Source organism: Indicator indicator, chromosome 10 (genome assembly GCF_027791375.1).
Source record: "Indicator indicator isolate 239-I01 chromosome 10, UM_Iind_1.1, whole genome shotgun sequence".
In the NCBI taxonomy this organism is placed as follows: domain Eukaryota; kingdom Metazoa; phylum Chordata; class Aves; order Piciformes; family Indicatoridae; genus Indicator; species Indicator indicator.
In genome coordinates, this window is record NC_072019.1 from 26,438,361 (window position 1) to 26,453,125 (window position 14,765).

Consider the following 14,765-nt stretch of genomic DNA (forward strand, 5'->3'; position numbering starts at 1 on the left):
TTAAACGTTTCCATACATCTGTGTACTGAAGAACTTTATGATCTTGCTTCTGAGTGGGTAGACACATGCCCTTTGCAGTCACTCCAACCTACAGCCCAGGCTTACAGCACTAGGTCAGTGCTTAAGCATTTGGGTGTCCCACTACCCTATCAGTTCCTACTTACCCTTGAAAAACTACAGTGATGAGATAAATCTCTCCATAAAGACTCAGGACCCCACTGGCCTGGGGCCTCCCTGAGCAGCCTGTTACAGAGCCCTACCACCCTCGTACTGAAGAGCTTCTTCCTAAGATCCAGTCTAAACCTACTCTCTCTTGCCTTAAAACCATTCCCCCTTCTCCTGTCTCTAGACACCCTTATGAAAAGTCCCTCTGCAGCCTTCCTGTAGGATCTCTTCAGGTATTGGAAGGCAGCTCTAAAGTCCCCATGGAGTCTTCTCTAGGCTGAACAACCCCAGCTCCTTCAGCCTGTCCTAACAGCAGAGGTGCTCCAGCCCTTGGATCATCATTGTGGCCCTAAGATGAATGAGTCTCATGCAGAAGCCCTGCTGTGAGCAATCAGAGCAGCTCATGACAGCACTGCCTTCTCTTGCTCTCTGCCAAGTTTTTGCATGTTTAACAGAGAGGGGAAAGGTAGCTAGTGATGGGCTGTGGGATGGTGGCCAGAAGGTTGCATCTATGTTAATGTGACAATGTGAAGGGACACAGCCGTCATGTTTAATTACACATACAATAGCACATTACAGAATCACAGAATCATTAAGGTTGGAAAAGACCTCTAGGAGCATCAAATCCAACCATCAACCCAACACCACCATGACCACTAAACCATGTCCTGAAGCACCACGTCTACACGTTTTTTGCATGCCTCCAGGGATGGTGACTCCACAACCTGCCTGGGCAGCCTGTTCCAATGCTTGACCACTCTTGCAGTAAAGAAATGTTTCCTAACATTCTACTTAAACCTCCCCTGGTGCAACCTGAGGCTATTTCCTCTCATTAGTTACTTGAGAGAAGAGACCGACCACCACCTCATTACAACCTCTTTTCAGGTAGCTGTAGAGAGCAGGAATTTCAGCACCATCCACCTGCCTCGGTCTTGTCTAACATTTCCCTTCAAGCAGAGGAAGGCCCCAGGGAGCACCCTCCTCACCTCCTCTTTGTGAATGACGTTGATCCTGGTTTTGATGTAGGGGAAGGCGTGGGAGGTGGTGAGGATGGTTTTGCGCTTGAACTGCTCGTGCAGCTCGCCGTGCGCGCGGCCGTCCAGCGTGAAGGGCGTGCAGTACATGAAGCGCCGCAGGTTGTAGTTCTTGTCAAAGTAAGTGATCCTGTCCTTCATCTCATACGTGTCAAAGTAGGGCTCCACGTAGGTGATCTGGATGTAGGCCTGCAGGAAGCAACCCAGGAGTGCATGGTGAGGGACAGGGACAGAAGACAAGAGCTGGCTCCTGCTTTTTAGCAGCGCTTTCTAGCAGCTTGCTCTCTTCCCCCCTGAAGCCACCTCCGGAAGAACTGGGACTGGATTTTGCTTTTACTCAGAAAAATCACACTCACGTTGACAGGGACTAAGGGTGATGGTAGCTGTTCAGCAGTTCCTGGACTGGATAAAATACATCTCATTGTCCCTTGCCTCTCATGCTCTTCATATCACAGAATCCTGGCATGGTGGGGGTTGGAAGGGACCTCTGGGAATCATCCAGTCCAACCCCCCTGCTAAAGTAGGGTCACCCACAGCAGCTTGCCCAGGATCACAATGTCCAGGCACGTTTGGAATCCCTCCAGAGGAGACTGCACAACCCCTCTGGGCAGCCTGCCCAGGGCTCTGTCCCCCTCAAAGTAAAGAAGTTTTTCCTTAAGTTCAAGTGAAACTTCCTGTGTTCTAGTTTGTACCTGTTGCCCCTTGTCCTATCACTGAGTACCACTGAAAAGAGCCCAGGCCTATCCTAATGACCTCTACACTTCAGGTACTGATCAGCATTGATATGATCCCCTCTCAGCCTTCTTTTCCAGGCTAAAGAGCCCCAGGTCTCTCAGCCTTTTCTCCTCACAGAGATGCTCTGCTCTCCTGGTCTTTTTTTGTGCCCTCCACTGGACTCTGTTCAGTAGTTTCCTGTCCCTCTTGAACTGGGGAGCCTAGAACTGGACATAATATTCCAAGTGTGGCCTTACTGGAGAAGAGTAGAGGGGGAAGAGAACTTCCCTTGGCATTCCCAGGTCCTTCTTCACAGAACTGCTTTCCAGTAGGTCATCCCTCACCTGTACCGGTGCAGGGGTTTATCGATCCCCAGGTGCAGGACTCTACACTTGCCCTTGTTGAACTTCATGAAGCCTTTCCTTCCTTCCCGTGCAGATAATGCCCTGTCTTGTTTCCTTGGCATGCTCCTGTTATTCCTGCTATGCTTAAAGGACATGGCATCAGAATGACAAAATGGCAAATTCCCTTTCTCTCTTGCACTCAGTGGGTACCACAGAGAGAGGCAAAAGCAGCCTGGATCTCTGCTTCCTTTTGGGAATGAAATGGCAATTGTGCATTCTTTGACGATTTTTCCCAGTTCTCATCCCAAGCAGTCACAAGAGATGGATTTCACTTTCTACTTGGTGAAATTCAGGGCAGGATTTGTCCTGTTTCGTTTGCATACATTCAGGACCTGTTCTACCTCTAAACCTGCACTTGTGTTCTTACCTTGTTAGGATCTAGTTTACATTTGTCCACAGGGTTTGAATCCTTAATCACTTCCAGCACATCTTCACCAAACCGCTCTCCATAAAACCCCTACAATTGAGAGCAAATGCATTGAAAGGAGACATCAAACGCAGCCATGGGAGATGGGGGCTGGAGAGACAAAGGCATATTCAGGGGAGGTGATGCTCCACATGCCTTCAACAGTAGCTGTGCTGGGGCTGAATGTGATCTGCTGAACGTGATCTGCTGAACCCAGGAGAATTAAATCAGCTGCATTTCAGGGGCAACAGGAAACAAGCCTGATGCCCTGGAAGGCAGGACAACTCGAGAGCCTTCCAACTGCCTGCACATGCTGCATGGCTCTGAGCAAGCCCTCTGAGCTCAGTGTATGTCTGTGAGCTCAGCTGAATGCTGGGGCCAGTATGGTATCTGCTGGAAATCAGGAGCTCCATCAGAGCACAGCTGTGCTGGGCTGGGTGAATGGCTGGATTCTGGACTCTGTTTCAAAGAACGCCGCTGCTTTCAGTGCAACAACGTGACAGCAGCTGAGCTGCTGGGAGCAACAACCTGAATCAGATCCATTCCAGCAAACAAAACAGGGCCAGGTCTGCCCTCTGGCCCCACCAACCAGGAGCATGGCACAGCCCAGAGCTAAGTGCTCTTCCTCTCCAACTGAGGATGGCCTCCTCTTGTGCACAGTGCTTACTGGGAACATTCTCTGACTCATCACGCCCCCAGGCTGTGCTAGGACGTTGTCTAGACACAGGTTAGTTGGCACAAACCCAGGCCACACTAACCATTTTACATGGTGCAGATGATCACTGGGTGGTACCTGGAGCTGCACCCAAGTCCCTGTTAGACTGGAGCTGTCTTTCCTTGTTCATGGCTGAAACAAACTTCAGACCTGTGACGTCCCCAGAATTTCAGAGCCCCCATAATCCACTCTTAGTTTCAGACCTCAGGGGCTCTGAAATTCAGCCACCTCAGAGGGCACAATCTCTACATGTAGAGGAACATGATGTGAAGGCCACAAAATGACAGCAAAATGCAATACTTTCTGAAAGGGAGATCTTTTTTTCAAGGCCAGGTCATCCCATTTGCTCCAATCAGCTGAAGAGAAATGCAAACACAGGATGATAGGCCACAAACTCTGCAATTATCATAGCAGATCTGCAGCTCTTGCTGACAGATCAGGGAAAACCTGTGGGACTCCTCTCTCTGCATGCCTTCTGCCTCTTGCAGAAGTGGCACTGGCAAGAGGACAGGGGACATCAGGCCCAGCCCTGGGTCACTGCATGGGGCTCTGCAAACTGCTTAGCCAAGTGTCTGTTTCTCTTAGTCTCCATGAGGCAGAGTGCTGGTTTTCAATTTCCATCACTTTGGGTGTTATAACAGCACAACTCTTCAGTAACTGATGTAAAATAGTTAAGCTGTGACTCACAGACAGTTTGAGGTCAGCCACAAGCATCTCACCTCCAGCCTATGGGAAATTTCAGCTAACTTTGTTATTGCAGGCTCCTTGTAAACAAACTCTTGCTCATCCAGGTCTCCAAACTTCGTTCCATAAAAACCAACTCGGAAGTAGGTACCAAACATCCTCTTTCCATCCTAAGTTTGGAGAAACAAGAGGTTATTTCAGTGTGGAGATATGTGTACCCCCAAGCATGGCTGCAGGCAGGCTCCTCAATGTATGCAAAATAAAAAAAAAAAAAAGAAATTAAACTACACGGGAAAAAAATAGAAGAAAAGAAAGGAAGAAAGGAAGAAAGAAGGGAAAGACAAAACACACCTGGAACTCAGCATGAATGCATTTAGCAGCAAACACCACAAGGAAATTATAAACTCACATGAAATTTTATGGATCAGTTATGACCATTAGCCCAACCCTGCAATCGCTTTTCCCACCCCAGGAGGAGTCTGGGAGTGTTGGATGTCTCTGAGGAACAGTCAAAGGCAAGTCTCTTTGTTTGGGTAATTATTTCAGGCTCTCCAGACCCTGTGCAGACACCCCTTAGCCTGCTCCATGGCCTGCAGGCACAGGCACAGTAAGGTCCAGTTGCTGGCAGGGGTGACATTGCACACAGACACCCCTGAAAATTACCCACACCAGAGCCCCCATAATCCATTCTTGAGTAGTTGCAGGATTGGGCCAAAGTCAGTGTCCAGTTCACACACACACACACAAGTGCTTTTTAAAGAGCATGTCAACTGGAAGATGTTATGTTCTCTTCTAGTAGCTAATGTCTAGTACAGCGGGCCAAAGTCACTCCTGGTGAAAGCAGATGCAAGCCACTCTATCAGGTACCTGCTTCCATTTCAGCCAGTGGTGAATTTGGCCCAGAAATGCAACAAAAGTAGAGAAACAAGATAGATTTTTGCTGGACAAGTAACAACAGCAACAACAACAGAGAGAGCAGAAAAAAAGTGCTTTGAAAAAAAATAATGAAATGGCACCTTGGATTTTGTTAAAACAACTCAGACTGCATGCACAAACCAGAAATGCCTTTCAGCAAGAAATTCTGAATGTTCACCTTTACTCTCCTGAAAAAGTGTGATGCAGTTTAGAACACTCAATGTCTCTGAAACTGGGCTAATGTTCACTTTCAAACTGCACTTACAGATGTCCTGCCTGCTCTGCACCTCTCTTTTTTGGGTAATTTTAGTATTTTGCTATGGCAAAACTGATCTCTTGTTGTGCTGATGAACATCATCTATGGAAGGCAAAGAGGATAAATAAGCCAAACTAACAAGAAAAAAAAAAAAAGTCCCCAGGCAAACTTCCGAGACTGGAAAAGGCAGGGCCAAGTGTTCTCCTGGTCTGGAGGAACCTCTGGGATGTCATGCCAGAGCTGCCCAGGTGTGGCTTGGCTCCTCTCACTCAAGGCACGGAGTTGCCTTCTGTAGCGTGAGGGCTGCTGCTCATCCCAAGCGCCTTCAGGAGGTCAGCGCTCACTGATGCCCAGCTTTGAAGTGGAAGAGAAGTCTGAAATGACAACAGCCAGCAGCAGCCTTGCTGAACAGACAGAGGCCACATCCTGTCTTTGCTGTGGGACAGGGACAGCTGTGCTCCGGCAGAAGTGTATAGACACATGTCCGACTTTAGAACGAGTTGCTGCACCAAGAGCTGCCTACATGCTTCATGTGGTGCGGGCAGCAACTAGGACCCGTGCTCCTGCCTGCCTCCTCCGAGCATCCATCTCTTCTCCAAAGAGGACTTTTATCCAGCTCCACCTGCCAGCACAGACTACAGGGATTCATCACAGCCATCCTCAGAAACACCTCCTAGGGTGCAGCCTTCAGCTCTAAAGCTATTAATGTTTTATTACGAGGACCACCTGGCAACACCTGGGAGCTATTTCCCTAGACTCCCCCTCTTCGTCCCATCCTGCTAGATCCATATAGGAATGAGCAGCCTACTGAACCCTTGATTTATTCACCTCTACCTTTTCCAAACCACCACTATGGACAATGTTACCCGTGATAAGGTTCTGCAATGTTCAGCATTTCCAGCTTCACAGAATCCCAGCATGGTAAGTGTTAGAAGGGACTTCTGGAGATCATCCAGTCCAACCCCCCTGCTAAAGCAGGGTCAACCACAACAGGTTGCCCAGGATCACAATATCAGGTGGGTTTGGAATCTCTCTAGAAAAGGACACTCTACAACCTCTCAGGGCAGCCTGATCCAGTGTCTGTCACCCTCATTTTTTTCTTCCTGTGCTATTTTCTTCAATTCAGTCTCAATGTTACAGGCAGAAGACTGTGACTCCAGGACTCCTTTCTCAAACTTCTTCCCCAGGTAGCATCATGTCTGACCAAGGGAAACTGCAACAAAAAACATGGAAGTTGGTGGCATCCTGCCCTGACCCATGGGCACAGGGCAGGTGCCAGCTTGTCCTTTTGCTTTTTCCTACCTACTTGGGAGAGTGCCTTTCAGGGATTGAAGCATTTGCAGGACCTGGTTCCTGGAGGTGTTTAAAAGACACCTGGATGAAGTGCTTAGGGTCTAACGGTTGTGTACAGGGAAGTCTTAGGTTACAGTTGAACTCAATAATCTTAAAGTCTTTTCCAACCAGGTGATTCTATGATTCTGTGGTCATGAAGGCCAGCTGCACTGGTTTTTCCTCATAAACCCAGGTGCTGAAACTCAGTTATCATAAGGATGCCAAGGAGAAGAGCCAGCAGTGAGGAACACTGGTTAGCCCCTAATGTGAGAGAAGCATCTCCCTGCAAAACCACGGACCCAACAGCCAAGAAATGTATGTGACTCATGTTGAGGGATCTCTACCTGGAAGCAAGGGGATGGAAACAAACTCCTTGGGGAGAGCAGACACCTACTGGTGTACCTCACACTGCTATTCAGTAGCTGCCAGTCCCCTGGCATTAGAAGAGCTCAGTTTCATGCCTGGCATGAAGAAGATGGGATGGTTTTGCACTAGGATCTTTGGAATTCAGCCAATAACAAAAGTCTATCTAATCACAATCATGAAGACAGAACAAATAACTTAAAAATACTCCATGGTCTTGTTTCTGAAAAGAGCTAAAAATGCAGATATGAGGGAGGAATTATTAAAAGCATTTTATCTCCTATTATTTTATGAAAAATAATAGGTCTTTGGGAGGAGAAGAGAATGAAGGTGAACACTGAATAGCCATTACAGAACTGGCAGAGCAGATCACAGCCACCATGATTATGAAGGTTCATGATTTGTTATTATGCATGGTAAACACCTTTCAACACTGCTGGGAATAAAGTTTTAGGGTTATCTCTTGCACGGACACAAAAAGCTTTGCCAACAAGATATGAAGAAACCAGATGCAGGAGAGGATTGGTCATCTGCTTTCTTCACCAAGACCAACGCAGCAGCAGCTGCCTGAAGGCAGAGCCAGCCCGAGGGATGCAGGATTAAAAGCAACTCTTCCACACACACTGCACAGAATGCAAAATCCAGCTATTTTTACCACTGGGCACTGTTACTTTCTTGCTCAGTTTTAACCCAAGGTCATCTGCAGTGTTGCCAACTATTACAAGCTTGATTTTTTTTTTAAAGTATCAACTCCTAGAGTCCTGCTATTTGAGGGCAACCTCACCCTGCATACTTTAAAACACACTTTTGAATCTTCATGGCAAAGCATGAAAAGATTTTTCCTAACAACTTTCCTAACTGGAAAGTAAACGAAAAAGAAATTAATTCAACATTTATTCAATGAACAAACACACAAGCAGAAAAAAACCCACCACCTGATCTGTTCAAACAGATCTCAGAAACGTTTTGGTGCCAGACATGGGACACTCCAGCTCACGTAGTTGGCAATACTACATTCTTTGTGACCTGAAGGGGGGTCCTGATGTTGGCATAGCTCTTTGGTAAAGTGGAATTGGGGGTTCCACAGTGTAGAACAAAAAAAAAAAAAAAAAACAAAACCAAAAAAGGGGAAGGGAAAAAAAAAGAGAAAGGGGAAAAAACCCAAAATTCCACAAGTAGGAACTTACCACAACAGACAATAGTAAGAGTGGGGAGGAGGGTCAGCAACCAGGGGCGATAGAGGAGAAAACAGAAAGTATTTAATTAGGGAAATTCCACAAAAACAAAAAAGCAGCAAATTGGCAGCAAATAAACTTTAAAATTAAAAAAGAGTGAGCATCAATTGAAGTATTTAAAAATCAGGGAAAAAAAGGGCAAAACATGCAACAATCTGAAAGCTACAAAGCACAAAGGTCAGAAAAAGTGTGGCAATGAAGGAGCACGATGACAGAGGAGAACTGAAACCATGGGTGTCTTTTACCATGCAGTAAAACATGACTGGGTGATGTTAGAATCATAACCAATGACAGGATTTTCTTCAGGGGTCGATTTAGGGGCAGACTCATCAAAATAGATGCTCACAGACCTTCACAGGTGTCAACTATTGAACAGGTACCGTTTGCACACTGAGAAGGTGTACTCTGGATTGCTGTTGCTGCCTCATTTGGAGGGACTTCTCTTAAGAACAAGCAAACGACTTAGACACTTAAGTGTCAGGGGTTACTTTTAAGCTACTGAGTTTCATTTCTTGCTAGGATGAAAGTAAAACTGACATTCAGACATCATCAGCCCAAATTATTTGCGTCATGCTATGGAAGAGAGCTTTGTTCTTGGTCCCAGTTTGGGAAGTGTGGGCTAAAATGCTCTCCAGTAGTAGAAACCTGGAGTGAAATGGTCCATACTGAATTGCATGGTTCAGAGAAAAGCAGAGATTAACTGGACAGCTGGAGTCTAAGCAGACAATGCAACATCTTCACAAAACATTTAAAGTGTCTTCTGAGGCTTCTTGATTCTCATGTACCCACTGTGACACCTGGACTAGGGCCTGAGTTACCCAACTCACTGTGCTGTGACCATTTTTAATCCAAACATGTGGTTCTCATGGTGGGTGTTGTAGGAATGGGAGCAAACAACCTCTACAAAAATGAAAGCAGCAAAAATGGCTCCAGTTAACACAACAGAGCTGTTTCACTGCCAGCTGAACTGCCAGCAAGGTCACCAACAGATTGCTCTTAACAGGACAGGATGAAGCAGCCTGGTCTCTGGGATATGGTCTGCAGGCGCAGCAAACCAGGGCTGTTGGTTCAGCACCTCTGAGCATTATCGCTTAAATCGACCCCTGGGGGTGGGGTGAAAACATGGTATGGAGAGATGATGATATTCTGTGTCAATGCTGATGAAAAGAAATATAAACAAATTATCAAAACAAACTAGTGATGGTACAGTGGCTCATTCACCGAAGAACCTCATTAGTGGAACACATCAGCATCCATGCACTACCTACAGCTTCTTATGAAGACTTTCCTGCTACAACCACGATGGGTTTTATTGGTATTTCTTTGGTTAATGAATTGTTTTAACAGCAGACAGCAATAGAAACACCCACAGCTAGCACATGTGGGCAAGCGTTGGCGTGAGTCATCTGAAAACTCTATTAGTGTTCTTTGCTAACTAAAATGGAGTTACCTACCTCCCAGCCAGTACTCTGTGTAATAAAAACCAAACAAAAAAAAAAGTTTCAAGGCCCAAACATGACCATCAGTGTAAGGTATCATCAACTTGAAATGGTTTCAATGATCACAAGTCATCATGCATTCTAACGGCCTTCTCCAACCCTTAAGGGACCTCTAGTCCTCCATTGCTTCATTTAATGCCAGAACACAGAGTAAAACCACCAGACCCTCAGTTGGATCCCAGGAAATTGATGCACTAAATCGATGCACTAATCAACATCTACTGAGGAGCTGATGGCAGCACAAGGGTAACAACACCCACATACAAACAAGGTACCCAGCAACCCATGACCACAATGGGGTGGGAGGCTTGGAACAGCACTGGTATGTACCGGAGGAGTGTCTGCTGAGTCCTTGCCTGCCCCAACAGCAGGGCATAAACCATACAGACCTCTCCTGGAAGGTAAGGTGCCTCTTTAGAGTTGCCAAGCACTCATCTCCTGCTTAGCTGAGCTCTGTTGATCTTTGTAAGGGTTGAAAACTTCTGATGTCTCATCAAATTTCAGCACCTAAGCTGATGGGTTTTTCACCATCTAAGTTTAGAAAGGTTCCTTCAATAACTTATCCACCATACAAACAGACAAACCAAACCCCACCATTTCTGAACATTAGCTACCAGGCTAAAGGCAAGATTCTGTGTTTTTTCCCCAGCATGCAAAACAGTTTAAAATAACATCTGAAAGGATAAACTGACAGATGGCTGGAAATTTTAACCCTTGGATACTTCTGAAGTTACAATGAAACTTGGAATGTGCTCTCAAGTTTCTCATGTTAAATGTTCAGAGAGAAACTCCTATTAGTGACCATTTGACAGTCCTTGTGTAACCTGATTTAAATGGTTTTTCCTTAACGGGAACTTTTTATTTGCACTCAGCATTTGAAGTTCCTTCACAATTCACACTGCAGTTGAAAATTCGATTCATTACCTGATGAACAATCTTGCTGAATGCTTCTTGGAGTTTACCATGAATAGTAGATAGCTTCTTGGCATCTCTATTAGCTTCATGAATAGGAATAAGGACTTTGTACACCTCATTAACGGCCTCATACATGCCAGCCTACAAAAACAAGGTCCATCAGATCGCTCCATCAATTCAACAGCAAGAGTTAAGACATACTGCCATCAATTCCATTACACAACTGCAAAATAAAGAGGTGGCTTAGATACCACTCTGATATAATCAGCATTTTTTCTTACACACAGATAGAACAAAATCCTCAGCTACTCTTGAAATCAAGAGCCTACTGCTTAACACATTGCTACCAGTAAATAAGATTATCAATGGAATTAAAGCTGGGATATTTTGGATGATAAATGCACAAGGGCACAATGAGCTAAATAAGATCCTAACCAAATCTATGGGAATTTGGAAGCTTAAGTGCACAGGACAGCTCGTTCTAGTTAAGTGTATCTTCAACCTGAGGGACTTCTGGATCCCCTTCTGGCACTCCGTGAGATGGGGTTTATGAAGTTTCCTTTGGATGGAGGGGATCCAACCCATTGTAGGCAGAGACTGCACTGCATGGCTTAGCCAGCCCTCAGGTGGTCTTGGTCGTTGCCCTGGAGTTAGTGCTGCTTGTACTTAAAACCACTGAATGATACTTCCTATTATGTTGTAGGAAATAATTCCCTTGCTTTCCTTGGTTTCTGATGGACACTTTCCTAGCAGCTCATACACACTGCTCACACAAAGCCCTCAGCCCACTTTTTATGATGATGATGAGGAAAAATGGTTCTTCCTTCCTTGACTACTGTGAATTCCCAGATGTGCACGGCTAAAGTGAAAGACATTAAAAACACACAAAGGCCTCTTGATCCCAGTTCCCATTCTTTGCCCACTTTACTCCAAAGGGCAAACTGGGCTGTCTTGAACTACTAAAACTCCAAACACTCCATGCAAATGAAGTGATTACAGTAGAATTATGTAGTCTCACAGAGAAAACATTTTTCTTCATGCTGCCCAGCAGCATAAAATTGCTGAAGAAGATAAAGAAAGAAATTAAAGTCTTCTACCATGGAGAAAGATGCTGCAGCCTGTTCCAGCAGTCCCACCAGACCAGCTTCTGTGAAATACTTTCCAGAACAGATACCTTCTTCATCTGGTGATACAACATCATCAGAAACTGCTGACTCTTCCAAAACATTGGAAGATATGTTCTAAGGAGATATAAGATAGATGAAATATTTTTTACTCAATTTAAACAACATTCAACATTTTCAATAGTTTGAAAGCCAGATGATCTTCAACCAAATCCTATTTTTTTTCAAGAGGCAGCTTTCATGTGCCTTTTATTTAATCTCCTGAACCAGCATGGTATTTCAGCACATGGTTAAGCTAACTGGACTGGACAACCTACACATTCAAAACTAAGCACGTGCTGGTTTGCTCTGCTCAGTAATGCCCTGCCAGTCACAGGAACCACTTTCATCAACTACATACTGGCTGGATCTAAGAGACTGGGTGGATCTAAGAGGTTGAAACCCCACGACTTACATGGAGAAACAGAAGGAACTGGATCCATTCAGCTACAGATGTAAAGGCTTAGGGGAACCAAGACAGTCTTCAAGCATAATCAGAAGCTGCTGTAGTGCAGGCTCCCAAAAAACCTGAGATAGTGCAGTGTGAGCACACAGGCACAGTGACACCTGCCACGTGGAGATGCTCTGCACCTCAGCAGCAGATGACAAAACCCCATGAGACATTACAGAGGACAATTCCCACCTGAAATGTAACACACCCTACAGGGAGGTATTTTCGGTCTTCCAGCATGCTTAGGTATTCGGCCACCAAGGCAGCAGAGTGGACCAGGCACTGGGCTGACTCAGCATGGTTGCTCCTCTCAGAGTGCTTTCCTGCCATGTTCTGCAGCCACGTCAGGCGCAGGTCAGGGGAGTTCTGATAGCCCTTTGCAATCCTGATGGAAAAGAAAACCTCTGTCATCAGTATTTAAGTTACTTCTGCTTAAATAACACTGATCTTAAGTGCTGGGATATCTAGAAATGCATGAAGTAAGAACCCATAGGGAAGGAAAGTTACCCTAAATTACTTTATCCATCTCTGAATAAGACAAGCAACTGCAGCTATCCCTTGATGGCAGAATGCTTTAATGGGTGACTGCTGAAGCTCTTCACCAAAGCTCCTATTTCATCTGGAGTCTGGTAGTTAGCCAAAGGTCTGGGACAATCAGAGCAGACCTGCCTGGCTGCTATCACAAAACCTCTGCTGCCTTCCACGAAGCCTTCAGGACCATTTGTGCAGACAAAACCATGCAGTTTGGTAGCTGGGATCTTAATCTGGCTCTGGAATATCTTTTGCATATGGAGACCATGTTATGTACTATCATCAAAAAGGCTTTTGTGCAGACAGGTCCTGGAAGATCCTTAAGGTTTCCCTGATGCAAGCAGGTAGAATTCTTTGCTCAGGTGGAGGATAAGATTGTCAGAGACTGCTGGGGAATAGAAACTATTTTCGCCCAAGTTAAGCTACATAAATGCCAAACAAAACTTATCAAAACCACATTCAAATACAACAGATAGGTAAATACTAGTCCATGAGTACTGAGACCAGGAACTGCTCCATAAAACAAGCTCAAATGTGCAACACCTGATTCCAAAAACAAGCAGGAAGTAGGTGTGTGGTTTTCAGGTGAAATGTGAGGATTAAGTTTAAAATAAAGTAATTGCTAATAAAATACTAGTAACCAGAGCTCACAGCCACACAGTACCACGTTCTCTGTGGAGTGGGTACGAAGCTGTGTTCAAACACGACGTGAAGCACTGACATCTACTGTCGCTACGGTGCAATGGTCAGAAACTCTACCTGTACATCAGGTCAATCAGCATCTCTGGATCTTCCTGGTGCTCCTTCATTTTGACTGTGTCAGAGAGGATCATATGGAGGTTGAACACAAGATCCTGAACCTGTAAAGAATGCTCTGCTGTAATGAACTGGCAATGGGAATCAAGCTACATGTTGCTACGTTAGGACCACAGCTGCTCTGAACCTTTGCATGTTTGCACTTTGTTGTCAGAATTAAACAAGGAGTTGGGTCTTATGTACTCAGGTCACCAAAAAAAATCCAATACCAAAAGAACAGTACCTCCTTCAGGGAAATTCCAGCTCTGGATGGAGGTTTAAGCACAGCATTACTTCTCTTGGGGTGTTTCTTTTACCTGATCAGGAAATGTTGTCTCCCTAAGTTCCAGATCCTCTTCAGCATATGTAAGTATGGTCTTCAGGGAACGTCGCAAAAATTCTTCATTGAAGTTCTGGGATGTCCCCACCAGGGATGACAGAGACATGGTCACCTGCATTTTCACTCTGGCAAAGTTCTGCAACAGAGATATTGTTAAGTTATTCCTGCAAGATGAAGATACTGCAATGGACTGCTGCAGCATCAGTTCTCTGGTCTTTATCCCCACCTCCTGACAGATATGATACAAACCCCTCCAGTTTTGTGAGAAGGGCTGTCTCAGAGCAAACCTCTGGTGCTGCTAAATTTCGTATCTGATGACAGCAACCTCCAAGGGAGGGTTCTCTTGCAGAAGTTTCAGTTTTCTCCTCTTCTGTGTGTTCTCTTCTCACATACCCTAAGGAGGATGCTCAACTCCCTCTTGTGCTACAGCCTTCACTCCAGACAGTTCCTTTTGCTTTGATCTATCCTAAAAAACTAGAGTCACTTTTAACTCACTGCTATCAGTGCACTAACAGTCCCTGTGCCCAGAACCAGTGGGTCCCTCCAGTTCTGATACTCATTGTGGGGTACTGTAACCAAAGCAGCATAAACAAAGATGCCTGGAGGAGCACTCTGTGATCCATAGCTACACATATTCCTGCAAAATGCCAGCTGGAAGAGTTAAGGCTGGGAATTGGTTTGACAACTTCAAGTGCATGTGGGCGAGTTGAGCTAAGACAAAACTAGAGGCAAGATCTGCACAAAACCAAAATCCCAGCGTTGCTAACTCACCTCTGCTAGCACAGCCTTTTCAGAAAGGACACATGTACTAGCTCTGCCACAGTAAGGGCTGTGTTGTTGTTTCTGCT

The 14,765-nt window shown here is 45.4% G+C and overlaps 1 protein-coding gene across 1 annotated transcript in view; it reads right to left on the reverse strand.

Annotated features, from left to right (window-relative positions):
- DOCK7 (dedicator of cytokinesis 7) overlaps nucleotides 1–14,765 on the reverse strand; it is a 120,039-nt gene that overhangs the window by 4,778 nt on the left and 100,496 nt on the right. The window contains exons 39-47 of the mRNA XM_054384559.1: nucleotides 13,895–14,053; nucleotides 13,542–13,642; nucleotides 12,444–12,636; nucleotides 11,735–11,878; nucleotides 10,647–10,778; nucleotides 9,678–9,692; nucleotides 4,158–4,292; nucleotides 2,685–2,774; nucleotides 1,152–1,388 (exon numbers count right to left, since the gene is read on the reverse strand). Coding sequence (XP_054240534.1) covers nucleotides 1,152–1,388; nucleotides 2,685–2,774; nucleotides 4,158–4,292; nucleotides 9,678–9,692; nucleotides 10,647–10,778; nucleotides 11,735–11,878; nucleotides 12,444–12,636; nucleotides 13,542–13,642; nucleotides 13,895–14,053 — 1,206 coding nt within the window. The remainder of the gene's footprint in view (nucleotides 1–1,151; nucleotides 1,389–2,684; nucleotides 2,775–4,157; nucleotides 4,293–9,677; nucleotides 9,693–10,646; nucleotides 10,779–11,734; nucleotides 11,879–12,443; nucleotides 12,637–13,541; nucleotides 13,643–13,894; nucleotides 14,054–14,765) is intronic.